We start from the raw sequence: 18,925 nt of genomic DNA, 5'->3' as shown, positions 1-18,925 counted from the left end.
TTTGGAGCCTCTTTTTGTAATTCCTTGACTGCAAGAATACCACAGCATGCAGTGCTCTTCTTGCCTACAAAACGGCAAACCCATTTGTCATGCAGAAAATCCAGCAGTGTGTTGTGGCTTCCATTATGAACAGAAGCTGCGATGCAGATGTGAACAGAGGTCAGAACTATATAGCTACATTATTGTGTCTGAGGACTAGTGCTGCATTCAGATGCAGATACATTGTGAAAGATTGTACCAGTAGTCTAATGTGTAGGGGAGCAGTCCACAATGTCTCTCTACTGTAGCAAAAGGACTAAGATTGGTTTGCACGGCCTGGTTGTTGGGCCAATTATTGGGAAGGAACATGTATTTCCAATAATAGGCCCATGTAAATTTGCTGCAAAATGCTCGTTCATCTGGTGAAATGATCTTTCATGGAGCACATTAACCGCCTCAGGACCGCCGTACGCAGGATTGCGTCCTGGCGGCGGCCCTGCTATTCTGGGTGGACGCATATACGCGTCCTCTCGCGATAGCCGAGATTTCCTGTGAACGCGCGCACACAGGCGCGCGCGTTCACAGGATCGGAAGGTAAGCGAGTGGATCTCCAGCCTGCCAGCGGCGATCGCTCGCTGGCAGGCTGGAGATGTGATTTTTTTTCTTTAACCCCTAACAGGTATATTAGACGCTGTTTTGATAACAGCGTCTAATATACCTGCTACCTGGTCCTCTGGTGGTCCCTTTTGCTTGCATCGACCACCAGAGGACACAGGCAGCTCAGTAATAAGTAGCACTAAAACACCACTACACTACACCCCCCCCCCCTGTCATTGATCACCCCCCTGTCATTGATCACCCTCCTGTAAGGCTCCATTCAGACGTCCATATGATTTTTACGGATACATGGATCGGATCCGCAAAACACATACGACGTCTGAATGGAGCCTTACAGGGGGGTGATCACCTCATATACACTCCCTGATCACCCCCTGTCATTGATCACCCCCCTGTAAGGCTCCATTCAGACGTCCGTATGTTTTTTTTACGGATCCACGCATACATGGATCGGATCCGCAAAACACATACGGACGTCTGAATGGAGCCTTACAGGGGGGTGATCAGGGAGTCTATATGGGTGATCACCCCCCTGTCATTGATCACCCCCCTGTCATTGATCACCCCCCTGTCATTGATCACCCCCCTGTAAGGCTCCATTCAGACATTTTTTTGGCCCAAGTTAGCGGAAATTGTTTTTTTTTCTTACAAAGTCTCATATTCCACTAACTTGTGTCAAAAAATAAAATCTCACATGAACTCACCATACCCCTCATGGAATCCAAATGCGTAAATTTTTTTGACATTTATATTCCAGAGTTCTTCTCATGCTTTAGGGCCCCTAAAATGCCAGGGCAGTATAAATACCCCACATGTGACCCCATTTCGGAAAGAAGACACCCCAAGGTATTCCGTGAGGGGCATATTGAGTCCATGAAAGATTGAAATTTTTGTCCCAAGTTAGCGGAAAGGAAGACTTTGTGAGAAAATACAAAAAAAAAAAAGAATTTCCGCTAACTTGTGGCAAAAAAAAATAATTCTATGAACTCTCCATGCCCCTCATTGAATACATTGGGGTGTCTTCTTTCCAAAATGGGGTCACATGTGGGGTATTTATACTGCCCTGGCATTTTAGGGGCCCGAAAGCGTGAGAAGAAGTCTGAGATCCAAATGTCTAAAAATGCCCTCCTAAAAGGAATTTGGTCCCCTTTGCCCACCTAGGCTACAAAAAAGTGTCACACATGTGGTATCGCCGTACTCAGGAGAAGTTGGGGAATGTGTTTTAGGGTGTCATTTTACATATACCCATGCTGGGTGAGATAAATATCTTGGTCAAATGCCAACTTTGTATAAAAAAATGGGAAAAGTTGTCTTTTGCCAAGATATTTCTCTCACCCAGCATGGGTATATGTAAAATGACACCCCAAAACACATTCCCCAACTTCTCCTGAGTACGGCGATACCAGATGTGTGACACATTTTTTGCAGCCTAGGTGGGCAAAGGGGCACACATTCCAAAGAGCACCTTTCGGATTTCACCGGTCATTTTTTACAGATTTTGATTTCAAACTTCTTCTCGCGCATCTGGGCCCCTAAAATGCCAGGGCAGTATAACTACCCCACAAGTGACCCCATTTTGGAAAGAAAACACCCCAAGGTATTTTGTGATGGGCATAGTGAGTTCATGGAAGTTTTTATTTTTTGTCACAAGTTAGTGGCATATGAGACTTTGTAAGAAAATAAATAAATAAATAAATCATAATTTTCCGCTGACTTGTGACAAAAAATAAAAAGTTCTATGAACTCACTATGCCCATCAATGAATACCTTAGGGTGTCTACTTTCCGAAATGGGGTCATTTGTGGGGTGTTTGTACTGTTTGGGCATTGTAGAACCTCAGGAAACATGACAGGTGCTCAGAAAGTCTGAGCTGCTTCAAAAAGCGGAAATTCACATTTTTGTACCATAGTTTGTAAACGCTATAACTTTTACCCAAACCATTTTATTTTTTTACCCAAACATTTTTTTTTTATCAAAGACATGTAGAACAATAAATTTAGCGAAAAATTTCTATGTGGATGTCGTTTTTTTTTGCTAAATTTTACAACTGAAAGTGAAAAATGTCATTTTTTTGCAAAAAAAACCGTTTAATTTCGATTAATAACAGAAAAAGTAAAAATGTCAGCAGCAATGAAATACCACCAAATGAAAGCTCTATTAGTGAGAAGAAAAGGAGGTAAAATTAATTTGGGTGGTAAGTTGCATGACCGAGCAATAAACGGTGAAAGTAGTGTAGTGCAGAAGTGTAAAAAGTGGCCTGGTCATTAAGGGGGTTTCAGCTAGGGGGGTTGAAGTGGTTAAAGTGGTTATCCTGGAAAAAACAATGATGACTCTGGTGAGTGATGCAGGCTCCCAGTAGCTTTCCAAGGACAGCGCTATACATCATATAGTGGCAGTGCTTGGTATTGCAGCTCAACCCCTATGACTTGAATGAGGCTGAGCTGCAACTAGGCCATATGACCGATGTACAGTGATGTCATTGGCCTAGGAAGAAGCATGCAGCGTTCAAGGCCTCTTATAACAGCTGATTGTTGGGGGTCCCTGGTGTGGCACCCCTGCAGATCTGATACTGATGACCTACCCTGAGAATAAGTCATAGATATATTTTCCTGGATAACCCCATTTAAAGGGAACCTGTCATGTGGATATTTGATTATAATCTAACTAATTATATACAATCATTAACTACTAAAAAGCACCTTAGATGTATTCACTTACTGGTGTGACAGATGGTTACCTCATAATATACACACAAAGATGCCGCATGCTAATGAGCTGAATTGAGTCCAGCGTATATTTAATTCAGAGCTATAGCCACTCCCCTGCCCACCTGCTGATGATTCATATGGAAAAAAAACTGCCATTCAGCAGCAGGTGGGCGGGGAGAGTCAGGAGCTCATGAATATTCATGACTCATCATTATCAGCTGGAGCTGACCCAGCATTTTGCTAAGACAATCAGTCACTTATTTATGTTGCCCTTAGTTAGGACACCATAAAACTGGTGACAGGTACCCTTTAAATCATTTTTTCTGGGCAGCACATTATGCTGTGTGAACAACTATCTGCTGCCCAGAAACTATTTCTGTATGAGGACAAACAATGGCAATAGCCATCACTTGTCCCCACACAGTGGAGGTGATTGCTGCATGCAAGTGCAGCTCTTCACCTCCACTGACGAGCAGAAAGTTATCGGGAAGCAGCGGTCCCTTCCCAATGAATGCTTGCTCGGTTAGGTAGTGTAAATGCAGCTTAAGGCATTTTAGATTTCAGGATCTGACAGATCTCCCGTTTCCTAGAACATAAATAGCACTATTGATTTCTGGCAGTTTTTTTCATTCCCATAGCATGCAGTTTATGAGGGAGTCAGGGGAGTAGTTGTCAGCTATTGACACTGTCTGCTGTATGTAAGATAAGAAAGCAGGACAACCTATTTTTTCTTTTAAAATTGTTCCATTCTGTGTGAGCAAACTCAGACCAGCTATTGTTCTTTGGACTTACTTTCCATGCGATCAGCAATAGTAAAAATGATTTCCCCTCTGCAAATGTTTATTTCACTGCTTCACTGGTCTGGTTCTCCTGACACGGTTTGATTACAAACGGCAGTGGTGGCATGCTGTGATATACCGCATGTGACTTCTACAGCCAATCTCTGTTTTCAGAGGAGGCATGCCGAGGAAAGTGAATACAGTGGTGACAAAACGTACACCTGCACGACTGGGTGCATGTCACACTGTCAGTGACATGCAGGTGTAGAGCGCGTGACCACTGCAGCCAATCAGTGTTCCACCGATGAGGACGGTGATTAAAGACTGCAGCAGTCATGTGACAGGAGGACCAGGCCAGCACCACAGTAAACACCGCTGCAGAAAGGGATGGGTTTTTATTTTAGGATATTGCAGGGCTTGACCAACAATTTTAATTCTCTTAAACAACCTCTTAAGAGAATTATGGCAACCAGTTTCACACAAGTGTGTTCAGTCTGGGAAGCATGCTTCATGTGATGGCTGTAATTCCAGGACCGAAGACGCTCCTCTGACTGAGCTCACAGCATAATAATGACTTCTGATGCCGGGAATTCCTGCTTGGCCGAAGGTTTACTGTACTGTACTCGGAGTCTATACACTACAGAAGATGGATCCGTCATGGCTATAGAAGACCTAATACAACCGGATCTGTTCATGACTGATGCATGCGGTTGTATTATTGTAACAGAAGCGTTTTTGCAGATCCATGATGGATCTGCAAAAAAACGCTAATGTGAAAGTAGCCTAAGAAGGAAAAATATCAGAAGGCTTGAGCTTCACACACCTATTTTGGTCATAACGTTTCTACCATTTCAGTTGAAGTGTGACGGTTTTGTTCTTCAAGATTTCATTATATTTATGCACCCCTCTGTTTTTGTTACCATTAGTCTAAAACCGCTGAGGAGCTGAAGGAAAACCTAGGAAAGATTGAGTCACTCCTGTGTCAGGTCCTTCCATCTCTCCCAAATAAAAGCAATCAGCAGAAAGTCAGTGTTACTGATGGGAAAGATCCTGGGAAGAAGCTGCAGTCATCTGCATGTTCTCCTGAAGATGCTGCTGACATAATCAATGAATTGTATGAGAGAAAAAAGGTAAGTGTCTTCCTATAAACAATATTTTATTACGTAATGTCACTGAGACATGTAGGCGAGTGTTCTGTGACATGTTTTACCCTTAAAGGGAATCTGTCACTGTTTACCCTGCATTCTCAGGGGGCATGTGACAGAGACGAAACTTTCAGCAGTGTACTATTTATGTCTATAAATGTTTTGTGAAACTTAGTTTGTTTCGGCGTCCTGAAAGCGATGTCGACTAGCAGTCTGGTTTATTTATAAGCTTAGAGCTCCCTCTACTCACCCACCACCATGATTTCTCCTTATGCAGAGTAATATGCAGGACTAATAAATTGACAGTGATTCAACTAATGAACTGTTAATGTCACAAAACTACAACCTATTTAAGATATAAATAGTGCACTACTGAAATCGGCGATCAGTGCAATAGGATTAACCACAGACTAGTGTGTTTTCAAGTTCAGCGTACCAGTTCGGATTCAGGTTATCTAAGAATCCAGTTATGGATTCCGCTACCGCAGACCATAACGGAATTCTGTGACGGCATGCACCATGGAAGCCTATAAGAGGCATTCCATCTAATAGAAGTCTATGGCCAGCTCTTATAGGCTTCCATGGTGCATGCCGTCATAGAATTCCATTATGTCCAAATGATTCTTAGAGAACCCGAACCTGTATGCCGAACTTGAAAACACAAGTTCGCTCAACACTACCACGGACATCTCCACTGTGATTTCTGATGAAACTACCTACTAGAGACTACTTTGTGACTCTGCCTGTTCATTCATCAGTCTACAGTACAGATGAGAGCCACTGCTGTGTTCTTTCAGGCCAAGATGAATGAGATTTTACTTCTGCTGGTAAAAATCAACTGGAAGCAGATTCTACTGTCAGACTGGTCCCAGATACTGTAGTGCAGTGGTGTTCGAACCTATGGCACGGGTGCCAGAGGAGGCACTGAGAGCCCTCTCTGTGGGCACCCGTGCCCTGGAAAAAGTCTAAGGCTACCAATATGCCTTAGACGTTTCCTCCCATTCATCAGCACAGGGCGTGCTAAAAATGGCACAGGTAGCACATTGAATGCAGGCAGGCTATTATAGCTCAATTATAAAGTACATGGAAGATATACTGCATTGGACTGCATTGCCGTCTTGGCACTTTGTGATAAATAAGTGGGTTGCAGATTGGGCACTTGGTCTTTAAAAGGTTCACCATCACTGACCTAGTGAGTGTATGCATTCAGTGCAGAATAATTACAGAGTTGGCATGAAGACCTGATTGGAGATTTTTTTTTTTTCCGGACTGGATTTTTTTATGAAGCCTTCAGTAAATGTTTACAGAAATATTAGGCTGGGGTTGCTAATGCTGTTGTAATACGTCTTTGTATGTTTGTATTCTAATTGTTATGTTGCTCCTATTGTAGACACAGCATCAAGAAATGTTAGCCAAACAGCAAAATTTCATCTTGACCATACAGTCAGCACAAGATTTCTTAGACAAACATGGTAGTACGTTATCCCCTGAAGAGAGAGAGCGGTTGCAGAACCAGCTGGCACGTTTGAAGGAGGAGTACGCTACCTCGTTGTCTCAATCTCAGTTACAACTGAAGCATTCACAAAGCCTGCGTGATGACCTGCAAAACTTCATTCATGACTGTGGAGAGTTTGAGAACTGGGTTCACCAGAGTGAAAAAGAATTGGATAACATGCAGAACGGGCATGCAGACTTTACAGCGTTACATGACTTACTGCAGCGACAAGGCGATTTTTCTGAAGATGTGATTTCACATAAAGGAGATCTGCGATATATTACCATTGCTGGTCAGAAAGTCATTGATGCAGAAAAAGCAGCTTCTGAACAGTGCGATGAAGGGTTGGAAGTGCAAGTGGCTGGAGCTTTGGTGAAAAATAAACTTGAAGATGCTTCCAAAAGATACAGTGCCTTGCATTCAAAGGTAATTGTTGATGCTTAGTTGGGATTAGGGTCCATTCACACGTCCGCAATTCTGTTCCGCATTTTGCGGAACGGAATTGCGGACCCATTCATTTCTATGGGGCCACACTATGTGCTTGCTGCCCGTATCCGGAAATGCGGATCCGCACTTCCGGGTCCGCAATACCGTTCCTGAAAAAATAAATAAAAATTCCTATTCTTGTCCGCAATTGCAGACAAGATTAGGCATTTTCTATAATAGTGTCGGCGATGTGCGGTCCGCAAAATGCAGACTGCACATTGCCAGTGTCCGTGTTTTGTGGATCCGCAAAACACATACGGATGTGTGAATGGAGCCTTAGTCTGAACTTTCTAACATATTGGGTGAGATTTATCAAATTGGTGTAAAGTAGAACTGACTTAGTTGCCCATAGCAACCAATCAGATTCCACCTTTCATTTTTCACAGGTTTTTGGGAAAACGAAAGGTGGAATCTGATTGGTTGCTATAGGTAACGAAGCCAGTTCTACTTTACACCAGTTTGATAAATCTCCCCCATTATTTTTATTCCCACAGAAATCATAGGTGGGGAAAAAACATTGACTTTCTGTGTTCTTACATATAGTTTCTGGTTGATTTACAGTGCTCCAAGCTGGGAACTCACTTAAATAGTTTATTGAACGGGTACCAGCAGTTCCAGGAGGGCTCAGAGGCCGCGGTGAGTTGGCTGCAGAAGGCTGAACTAGCTGTGGAAAGGTTACTTTCTGAACCAGCAGCATCAGATACAGTCGCTCTGCAGTCTCAGCTGGAGAAAGCAAAGGTAAATGTAATGTCTCCAGCAGTTAAGACAAATGATTGTTTTAGAGGTCTGTATTTTTGTGAGAAGAGAAATCATCGCTAAATATTAAATATTTCAGAGTATGCAGTGTGAAATTGCAGAGCATCAAGTACACGTGGAAAAAGTTCATAAGACAGTCCGTGGCCTCCAAGAAATCAAAGGAGATCCACTGCCAGACTGCACGAAGATCCAGGCAACAGCTGGTGAGGGAGAATGCCAGATTTATAGAGAATTTCTAACCGCGATACAAGCTAATGTAACCAGAAGCATGTATGACTAGAAATTGGGAGCTCATCATCCAGGCCTACAGTATGTCTGTCTGGAGATGCAGACATTTTTGCAGGTTCTGTGGCTATGAGGGCCCATAGGAAAGTGATGCAGATCCTGTGTATTCGTTGGAAGCAGAAGCTCCCAAGATACAAAGCTCCAATCCTCTCTATCACATCAGCTTGTATCTCCTTGCCAGATTTGTTTTAATGTGACTGTGATAATGTGATTTTGTCACTTGTGGTTTAATATGTACTGGCGTGTGTCTGACTATCATTATAGATTCCATTGAAAGTCGATACCAGAGTCTTTCCAGCAACATGGCTGCTCACTCAGATTTACTGCAGAAGTCAGTAGCTCAGACGCAGAGTGTGCAAGACGGCCTGGAACACCTCTTGCACTGGCTAGAAGGAATGGAAAAGACCCTAGAGGGACAAAGCCATGCATCCATGTCTTCTGTATCGATTCAGGAAGCTCTTGCTCAGAACATGGTAAGACTAATTGTTTGTTTTTGTGACCATTTCTAATGTGTTCAAATAAATGTACAACACAAATCAATCTGAATGGTTAATGTGTGTATATATGTGTGTGTGTGTGTGTGTGTGTGTGTGTGTGTGTGTGTGTGTGTGTGTGTGTGTGTGTGTGTGTGTGTATATGTGTGTGTGTATATATATATATATATATATATATATATATAAAAGCTTTCCGTTAATGTTTACACTAACTCAGCAGAGCCAAACAAAAACTAATGGGTGCAGCAGTCAGTTCAGCATTTTTGCCTCCTTTTTTTTTAGTAAATGGTGGGGGTCATAGCACCCAAAAGCCAATAGATCAAAGCTTTGGATGTGTTACTTAAAGGGGTTCTGCAGTTTATTTAAACTGATGATCTATCCTCTGGATAGATCATCAGCATCTGATCGGCGGGGGTCCGACACCCGGGACCCCCGCCGATCAGCTGTTTGAGAAGGCAGGGGCGCTATAGCAGCGCTGCGGCCTTCTCACTGTTTACCGCTGGTAATGTCACGACTAGTATCAACTTGCCTGGGCACCGCTAGCCTTCTCAAACAGCTGATCGGCGGGGGTCCTGGGTGTCGGACGCCGATGATCTATCCAGAGGATAGATCATCAGTTTAAACAAAGTGCAGAACCCCTTTAAAGTCAGACTTTTATGAAAATGATAAGTATCCCTCAAGGGGTTGTCCCACCTGAGACATTTATGACATATCGATAGGATATGGCATAAATGTTGGATAGGTGCGTGTCCCACCTCTGGGACCCACTCCGTTCTCCAGAACAGGACTCCAAAATGAATAGAGAGCAAGCCATGCATGCGTGGCCACCTACCATTCATCATTATGGAATTATAAAAATAGTCAAGTGAGTGTGCCCTGCTATTTTCAGAAGACCCCTAGTTATGAGTTCAGAGCAATCAGTGCAAGACTGGTTATTTCTCCATTCACCAATAGGGGTCTTCTGAGAGCACTAGGCTATTTTCAGAAGTCCCATAGTGAATGGAGAGTGGCTGTGAATGTACGGCTTGCTCTTTGTTCACTTCAGGGTTTCATTCTAGAGTGTGCTCCACACCTATCTGACATTTATGGTCAGTGATCTATCATACATTTCCTAGATGGGAATACCTGTTTAAAACATCACAATCAAGCCCCTAATAGATAGATATCTATCTATCTCTATCTCTAACTGTTTGCCAGACACATTCCAGTGCTATAGTGTCAGGGACTTAAAGGGGTATTCCCATCTCAGACATTGATCGCATATCACTAGGCGCATACACTCTATTGAGTAGATACCAGTGCACTGCTCATGCTGGAGCTGTTCAGTGGATGAATCCAAGTAAGTAACTCAGTATAGATATGTCTAAATCAGCTGTATTGGGCAACTTTTTGTGTTCAGCCTTTTTTAAATTGCTTTAAAGGTCTTGTCCCACTTCAGTAAATCTCATTTATTATGCTGAGGAAGTTAATACAAGCCACTTATTAATCCATCAGCGGTGGCCGTGGTTGCACACTATAGGAAAAAGCGCCAGCCAGGACCGTGGGGCCACACTTAGGCGGGTGTTTTTTCCTATAGTGTGCAAGCACGACCACCACTGCTGGATTGCAGGGTGGTCGTAACCATTAAAATTAGCAATGTGTAATGTGATGGAAAAATGAATCCAACTAGCAAAGGAGGCAATATGGCCAATCACAATACATTAGGAAGTGGCTTGTATTAATTTCCTCTACATAATAAATGCTGTTTGCTAAATTGAGACACCCCTTTTAACACCAGAGAGTAGAAAGCATTGTCTCCACATTTCTATTTTGCAGAAATTAAGACAGGACATTGGAAGTAGAAGAGGGAGCCTGGATGCCACTGGTGAAATGGTGGTGAAGTTCATGGAGACGGCAGACAAGACAGCAGCCGCAAACCTTCAGAACAAGCTCTCTGAAGTCACGGCACGGTTTGACAAAGTGTGTCAGCAGCAGATCCTACAAGAGACTGCTCTAAAAGAGGTCTTGCCAAAAGTGGAAAGATATGAGCAGATCTCAGAAGCATTGCAAGACTTTAAAGAAACAAGGTCACAATTGCTGGCATCAGGAAACCAGCCAGATAGAGACATTGCTCAGTTTTCAGAGCAAATTCAGGTTTGTTTCAATATTTTATCGTATTTGTTCCAAAACCCACAGTATAAGGCCATAATAGTTGTTTTTTATTTTGCATTGGTATTTGTTAGACAAAACCAGGAGTAGAACATAAACAGGGGAAGTATAATGGGAAGAATTTGCACATCTTTTAGATTTTGTACTCCCTCCTGTTTGGGCTTAGAAATACTGAAGTAGAAAGGTGTAGCAGCCTATGCAGAGTTAGGGTGGGTTCACACTAGCGTTAGGGATTCCGTTATGGCTTTCCGTTATAACATGGTTATAACGGAATCCATAAGACGGAAGGACGGATCCATTCTTCTGCCCATAGACTTGTATTATGACAGAATGCAAAACGGAAGCCTTTAAAAGGCATTCCGTTTGCTCTCCGTCCTAATAGAAGTCTATGGGAATCAAAACTGATCCCTCTGGGTCCCGTTATGCAAGACTGAAAACAAATTCCTGTCGACAGGACTTTGTTTTCCGTCTTTTATAACTGGACCCAGACGGATCCGTTATGCTTTCCCATAGACTTCCATTAGGACGGAAAGCAAACGGAATGCCTTTTAAAGGCTTCCGTTTTGCATTCTGTCTGGGCATTCCGTTATTTTCCGTTATAACCATGTTATAACGGAAAGCCATAAAGGAATCCCTAATGCTAGTGTGAACCCACCGTTACTGCTCCAGCAGTGGAAGCAGAGCTTTTGCACGTACTCCGCTGCTTGGAGCAGCCGCGCACGTGCGAGATTGTCAGAACCGGCATAGATGTCCAGCCCTGTCAAACAAGCAGCATGGGGGGGCCCCACTGACATCACGACTAGTATCAACTAGCGTGGACGGGGCTAAGCTCTGTTTACTTAAATGGAGCTTAGCCCCGCCCACGCTAGTTGATACTAGTCGTGACGTCAGTGGGCCGGCGGTAAACAGTGAGAAGCCTGCGGCGCTGCTGGAGCGCCGCTGCCTTCTCAAACAGCTGATCAGCGGGGATCCCGGGTGTCGGACCCCCACTGATCAGAAGCTGATGATCTATCCAGAGGATAGATCATCATCAGTTAAATGAAAGTGCAGAACCCCTTTAAATGTTCCCAAAATGTCAGCAGTTCCTTTTTATTATAGGAGTTGAATATAGAAATAAAGCAACAGGGAGAGCAACTGGATACACTTGAACATCTAGTGAAGGATTTGAGCACCTGCCCTTTGCTTCTCGATACCTCGGAGCACTTGCAGAAGGTTTACTCCCTGAAGAAGGCTTTTCAGGATCTACAGGAGGCAGCAAAAGACAGGTACTTATTTAAAATGTAGTCAGATGTTTATAGCTTTCTACATTTTTACTCTGGTTAATTACGCTTGTTTCTCCTTCAGACAACGTGAAGCGTTGTCTTGCCAGGAAGAATTGGAGGAGTTCAAGAGGCTGGTTGGGAATATGAGGAAGTGGCTGAAGGATAGTGAAGACAGTGTTCCATCATGTGAAGGTTCACATGGATCGCTTGAATTACAGATCTTCCTACAGCAAGTCGAGGTAATGCAGCTGAAACAATGTAATACCGAGAATCAAAATATTCCTAGCAGGAACCTGTGCCATTTTCAGTTTTCTAATGAGCAACAGCTGGTACCTGAAAATGTAGTTTGGAGTGGGTCTACATGCTGAGTCACTGATCCCCAGAACCGCAGAATTCTCAGCACTGGGTTTTTGTGGCTCCATTCAGCCTCTCAAGACACAGGTTTGGCTTTTTGGGGTTATATAGTTTCTGTAAGTCCAAACACTGTTCTCTAGTGCAGCCACAAACATTTTAGTCCATGTTGGTCATTACACTTGTTCATACTGGCCACAAATGAAACTGGATGAAAGGCCAAATGATCTTTATTGGGAACATTCTTTCAAGGAAAAGACTATTTGTGGACTATCAGACAAAAAAGTCAAACATTGTAACTTCTTCCCAGATGATGGAGCTGTGTTGTCAGTCAGCTAAAACTATGGTTCGTTGCAACTTTTAGGCCTGCTTCACATCTGCGTTTAACTTAGTTCACCGAATCTGGCATAACCACACACAGCCATGCACCAAATCCATTGACTATAAAGGGAACCAGCAGTCATCCGGCAGCTCTATAGTATAAGTAGTGGCTTCGGCTGGACAAAAAGTTGTGCATGCACTGTCTTTTGTCCACCTGAAGCCGGCACTTATTCCGGAAAGCAACCGGATCACTGCAAGATCCCATTATAGTCAATGGGGACTGGCAGTGCACAACCGATTTCAGCTATGCCGGATCCGGCGAACTCCAGCAGGTTGTTCCTCTACCTGGGCAGTGTTGATGATCTGATGAGTTACACTATACTGTGAGCTGAGGCTGCTATTACATTTGTGTGTTTTTCTCACAGGACCTCTTAAAAGAGTGGAAAATGAAAGGTCCCCAAGTGGAAGTTATTGCTCAAAAAGGATCTGAATTGGAGAACAGAATAATGGAGATAACAGCTTCAGAAAGCCAACTGCAAAGAGGTGAGCAGAAGTATATTGCTACGGATAATTGGCTGTTTGTGCTTTTTTTTAAACATCCATTTCTATCTTTCTATTCCTCTACAGTCCATCTTTCCTTCTACATTTAAGCACCTGCTTTCATTGTGTACTTTATTCCACTTTCTCTACCTGTGCCCATTATGTTATTTTTCTAGGTTCTGGTCCTCGGGTGATATGTTGGGAGGAACTCCCTCCTGGTTAATAGGCTCCCATTGTATAAAAATGTGTGTGTGTTATGTACCATATGTTTTGCACTATAAGAGACATCTGCCCATAAGATTTACCTAGATTTTAGAGGAGGAAATAAAAAATAAAAAACTTTTTTTATCTGACCTCAGCTCAGGGACCAGTGTTAATCAGGCCTCAGCTCAGGGCCCAGTGTTAATCAGACCTCAGCTCAGGGCCCAGTGTTAATCAGACCTCAGCTCAGGGCCCAGTGTTAATCAGGCCTCAGCTCAGGGCCCAGTGTTAATCAGGCCTCAGCTCAGGGCCCAGTGTTAATCAGGCCTCAGCTCAGGGCCCAGTGTTAATCAGACCTCAGCTCAGGGCCCAGTGTTAATCAGAGCTCAGCTCAGGGCCCAGTGTTAATCAGAGCTCAGCTCAGGGCCCAGTGTTAATCAGAGCTCAGCTCAGGGCCCAGTGTTAATCAGAGCTCAGCTCAGGGCCCAGTGTTAATCAGAGCTCAGCTCAGGGCCCAGTGTTAATCAGACCTCAGCTCAGGGCCCAGTGTTAATCAGACCTCAGCTCAGGGCCCAGTGTTAATCAGACTTCAGCTCAGAGCCCAGTGTTAATCAGACCTCAGCTCAGGGCCCAGTGTTAATCAGACCTCAGCTCAGGGCCCAGTGTTAATCAGAGCTCAGCTCAGGGCCCAGTGTTAATCAGAGCTCAGCTCAGGGCCCAGTGTTAATCAGAGCTCAGCTCAGGGCCCAGTGTTAATCAGAGCTCAGCTCAGGGCCCAGTGTTAATCAGAGCTCAGCTCAGGGCCCAGTGTTAATCAGAGCTCAGCTCAGGGCCCAGTGTTAATCAGAGCTCAGCTCAGGGCCCAGTGTTAATCAGAGCTCAGCTCAGACCCCTCAATGTTTATTAGACCCCAGTGCAGACCCCTAAAAAGACCTCAGATCAGACCCCCAATGTTAATTAGACTCCAGATCAGACCTATATATATATATATATATATATATATATATATATATATATATATATATGATGCCTTTCTATTAAATAGCTTTGTCAGCTACACAATTTTATACAGCAAAAGAGAAAAAACTATTCTAAAGTACCAGCACTATATAGGCCATAAAGGACACTCTTTTGGCCTTCATCGGATAAAAGGTGCTTTATGCGTTCATTTGACATATATGTCGAGAGTTTTCTGACATATCCACCAAACGTAGGTTCTTAACAGGATTTGATCATTAGCAACGTACTGTATCTATTATTTCAAATATCCTGAGATATTTTCCTCAAATTTCCTCTTTTTATAGAGGAATTCACTGTTTAGTGCAGATCATTGTACATTTTCATGGGTTTGTTTTAGAGTTCATATCAAATTTCATACTGCCTGTTTACAGCATATATCCACTTTTAAGCACACTTTAGCAAGTTTATGTTGTAATTGTAATGCAATGCATTCGTTTTTTTGAACTGATCCTAAGGCCTCATGCACACGACCGTTGTTCTGTTCCGCATCTGAGCTGCAGTTTTTGCGGCTCGGGTGCGGACCCATTCACTTCAGTGGGACCGCAAAAGATGCGGACAGCACTCAGTGTGCTGTCCGCATCCGTTGCTCCGTTACGTAGCCCCCGTTTTGCGGACAAGAATAGGCATTTCTACAATGGGCCGCCTGTTCCGTAAATTGCGGAAGGCACACAGGTTGCTTTGTGTTTTGTGGATCCGCATGAGGCCTATGATGGAGCTTTTTTATTTAATTGCAGTCACAGTTCCACTGGCTGTTGAGCTCTTTTCACACCGGCATCATAGTTTCTGTTAGCATAGCGGATGTGGCAAAAAATAGAAAGATGAAAAGGGAGTTTTCATATAATGGAAAAGTTATTTTTTTCCACTGCTGGTGTGATAGAATGTAAGGCAGACCCAAGCCACTCTGTAAATCCTTGCTCCTGCTTATTCCTTTGCCAGCCCCTCCCTCTCCTTCATTAATAAGCCGAAGCGAGATGACTGCAGGTATCTGGCTCTGTCATTGAACGAGAAGAAGGGGCTGGCAGAGAAAGTAGGTGGAGCAAAGGTGGGCCTGCCCTCAGTGCACCTAAAGAGGACCTTTCATCTGACAAAACATTGTGAACTAAGTGTCATGATCTGTACAGCGGTGCCCAGGGATCTCACTGCACTTACTATTATCCCTGGGCGCTGCTCCGTTCTTCCATTATGTCCTCCGGCGGTATGTTCGGTCACTTGGTTATAGTAGGCGGAGACTGCCCTTGTTCTCCTGGGCGTCTCCTTCTCCCAGGCTGTAGCGCTGGCCAATCGCAGCGCACAGCTCACAGCCTGGGAGGTTTTTTTTTCTCCAGAATGAGGCCCCCTGGATCTCACAGGCCCCGGAAGCTGTATGAGTAATACACACACTAATACCCACCAAAATAGTACCAATCTAACCGTCACCTCATCCTGCAAAAAATTAGCCCCTACCTGAGACAATCGCCCAAAAAATAAAAAAAACTATGGCTCAGAATATGGAGACACCCCCCCCCCCCCCCCAAAAAAAAATAATAATTTTGTTTTAAAAAAAGCTCTTATTGTGTAAAATTTACATAAATAAATAAAAAAGTATACATATTTGGTATCGCCGCGTTCGTATCGACCGGCTCTATAAACATATCACATGACCTAACCCCTCAGATGAACACAGTAAAAAATTAAAAACTGTGCTAAATAAACCATTTTTTGTGACCTTACATCACAAAAAGTGTAATAGCAAGCGATCAAAAAGTCACACGCACCCCAAAATAGTGCCAATAAAACAGCCATCTCATCCCGCAAAAATTATACCCTACCCAAGGTAATCGCCCAAAAACTTAAAAAATGATGGCTCTCAGACTATGGAAACACTAAAACATTATTTATTTATTTTTTTGCTTGAAAAATGAAATCATTGTGAAAAAATGAAATCATTGTGTAAAACTTATAAATACATTACATATAATATATTACATAAAAAAAAAAAAAGTATACATATTAGGTATCACCGCATCCGTGACAACCTGGTCTATAAAAATATCAGATGATCTAACCTGTCAGATGAATGTTGTAAATAACAAAAAATAAAAACTGTGCCAAAACAGCTATTTCTTGCTAACTTGCCTCACAAAAAGTGTAATATAGAGCAAACAAATATCATATGTACCCTAAACTACTACCAACAAAACTGCCACCCTATCCCGTAGTTTTTAAATTGGGGCCACTTTTATGGAGTTTCTATTCTAGAGGTGCATCAGGGGGGCTTCAAATGGGACATGGTGTCAAAAAAAACAGTCCAGCAAAATCTGCCTTTCAAAAACCGTATGGCATTCCTTTCCTTTTGCGCCCTGCCGTGTGCCCGTACAGTAGTTCATGACCACATATGGGGTGTTTCTGTAAACTACAGAATCAGGGCCATAAATATTGAGTTTGGTTTGGCTGTTAACCCTTGCTTTGTAACTGGAAAAAAATTATTAAAATGGAAAATCTGCCAAAAAAGTGAAATTTTGGAATTGTATTTCTATATTCCATTAATTCTTGTGGAACACCTAAAGGGTTAACAAAGTTTATAAAATAAGTTTTGAATACCTTGAGGGGGGTAGTTTATAGAATGGGGTCACTTTTGGGTGGTTTCTATTATGTAAGCCTCGCAAAGTGACTTCAGACCTGAACTGGTCCCTAAAAATTGGGTTTTTGAAAATTTCTGAAAAATTTCAAGATTTGCTTCTAAACTTCTAAGCCTTGTAACATCCCCAAAAAATTTAATATAATTCCCAAAATGATCCAAACATGAAGTAGACATATGGGAAATGTAAAGTAATAACTATTTTTGGAGGAATTACTATGTATTATAGAAGTAGAGAAATTGAAACTTGGAAATTTGCAATTTTTTTACAAATTTCTGGTAAATTTGGTATTTTTTTATAAATAAAAATGATTTTTTTTTTTACTTCATTTTACCAGTGTCATGAAGTACAATATGTGACGAAAAAACTGTCTCAGAATGGCCTGGATAAGTCAAAGCGTTTTAAAGTTATCAGCACTTAAAGTGACACTGGTCAGATTTGCAAAAAATGGCCAAGTCCGTAAGGTGAAATAGGGCCGAGTCCTTAAGGGGTTAAGTGCAGTTCAAAGGTGGACATATACTTTAAAATAACTTGGTACTACATCAGTGAGTATAGACTTTATTACCCCTTAGATTCACTTCTTTTTGACTATAGATCTGAAATGTCATGGAATTCACATTGAGATATGCTAGGAGCAACAGAAATATGTTAATCTAACTAGGAATCCGAAGGGGTCTTTGGTACCGAGTCCACTTCAGTTTTCTATTTTAAGCTGTTTTAAAATGCGCAGAAATAAATACAGTAGTAATTCACCGAACTCTAGAGCAACGTCGGGCGATAAAATTTTTGCCTGCCCGGAGCCAATACATTTTAATGCCGTACGGCAACAGCATTATAAATGAAGGTTTTGAATAAACCGACTACGGATCTATGATCCAAAGTGGATTCGCTTAAGCCTAAATCTAACTCAAGTGGTCAGTTTTGGGCTGTTTTATGGTTATTTTACAACATTAGATATTTTAGGCTTTTCCTCTTCCTGTGGTTCTGTGTCATTATATACTGTTTGCCCTTTGAACAAGCATGAATTGGTGATTGAGGGCACATTTCTATTCCTATCACTGACCTGTGGCGTTCCTTTAGTGGTGACTCTATTTAGTTAAGAATAGAACTTCATTATCTTGATGGAGTAATTATCAGTTAGTGACATAGAAAGCAGAAACTAATAAGAGGGCAGTTTTAACATGTCGCTATATGTCATTTGAATGACTTGACTACAACAAGGGCTCTTATTTTATATTTCGCCTGGGTGCATAGGTCTAGCTATTTGTGTATGCACGCTGGATATGCAATATTACCATCATACCGGCGACAGTTCCTCCATAATACGACATGCAGGGCTGAATGCCACTTTTTCATATTTTATTTTTTTTCTCCTACTGACTAAATGAGAAAAATACATTACAGGAGAATAATTAGCTGAGCTTTTTTTCCCCTCCAGCTTGCCGTGTTACCGCTGTGGCCATCTATGTAAAATTGAAGGCTCATAAATGTTCAGTATGAGACCATTGATTTCTAGCGGGCGCCATATTTTTGAAACGGATGACATGGATCTCATATGCGGTTGTGTACATGCAGACTAATTAAAAAGAAAAAATGAAATATTTCTAATTTCTTCTACCGTATCTGTTTCTTGTTAGAACCCTAGTTGAGCTATTGAGAATACTATGGATACTGGATTTTTATTTTCTTACCATTTTGAACATAATATCTTGTGATCAC

The 18,925-nt window shown here is 42.4% G+C and overlaps 1 protein-coding gene across 1 annotated transcript in view; it reads left to right on the top strand.

Annotated features, from left to right (window-relative positions):
• Positions 1-18,925, top strand: part of LOC122932160 (microtubule-actin cross-linking factor 1-like) — a 259,477-nt gene that overhangs the window by 139,909 nt on the left and 100,643 nt on the right. Inside the window, 9 exon segments of the mRNA XM_044286418.1 lie at positions 5,011-5,214; positions 6,620-7,150; positions 7,772-7,948; positions 8,046-8,169; positions 8,516-8,724; positions 10,561-10,878; positions 11,992-12,158; positions 12,238-12,394; positions 13,253-13,370. Coding sequence (XP_044142353.1) covers positions 5,011-5,214; positions 6,620-7,150; positions 7,772-7,948; positions 8,046-8,169; positions 8,516-8,724; positions 10,561-10,878; positions 11,992-12,158; positions 12,238-12,394; positions 13,253-13,370 — 2,005 coding nt within the window.

The sequence above is a fragment of the Bufo gargarizans genome, chromosome 3, assembly GCF_014858855.1.
Source record: "Bufo gargarizans isolate SCDJY-AF-19 chromosome 3, ASM1485885v1, whole genome shotgun sequence".
In the NCBI taxonomy this organism is placed as follows: domain Eukaryota; kingdom Metazoa; phylum Chordata; class Amphibia; order Anura; family Bufonidae; genus Bufo; species Bufo gargarizans.
This window is presented reverse-complemented; position numbering and strand designations above follow the sequence as displayed.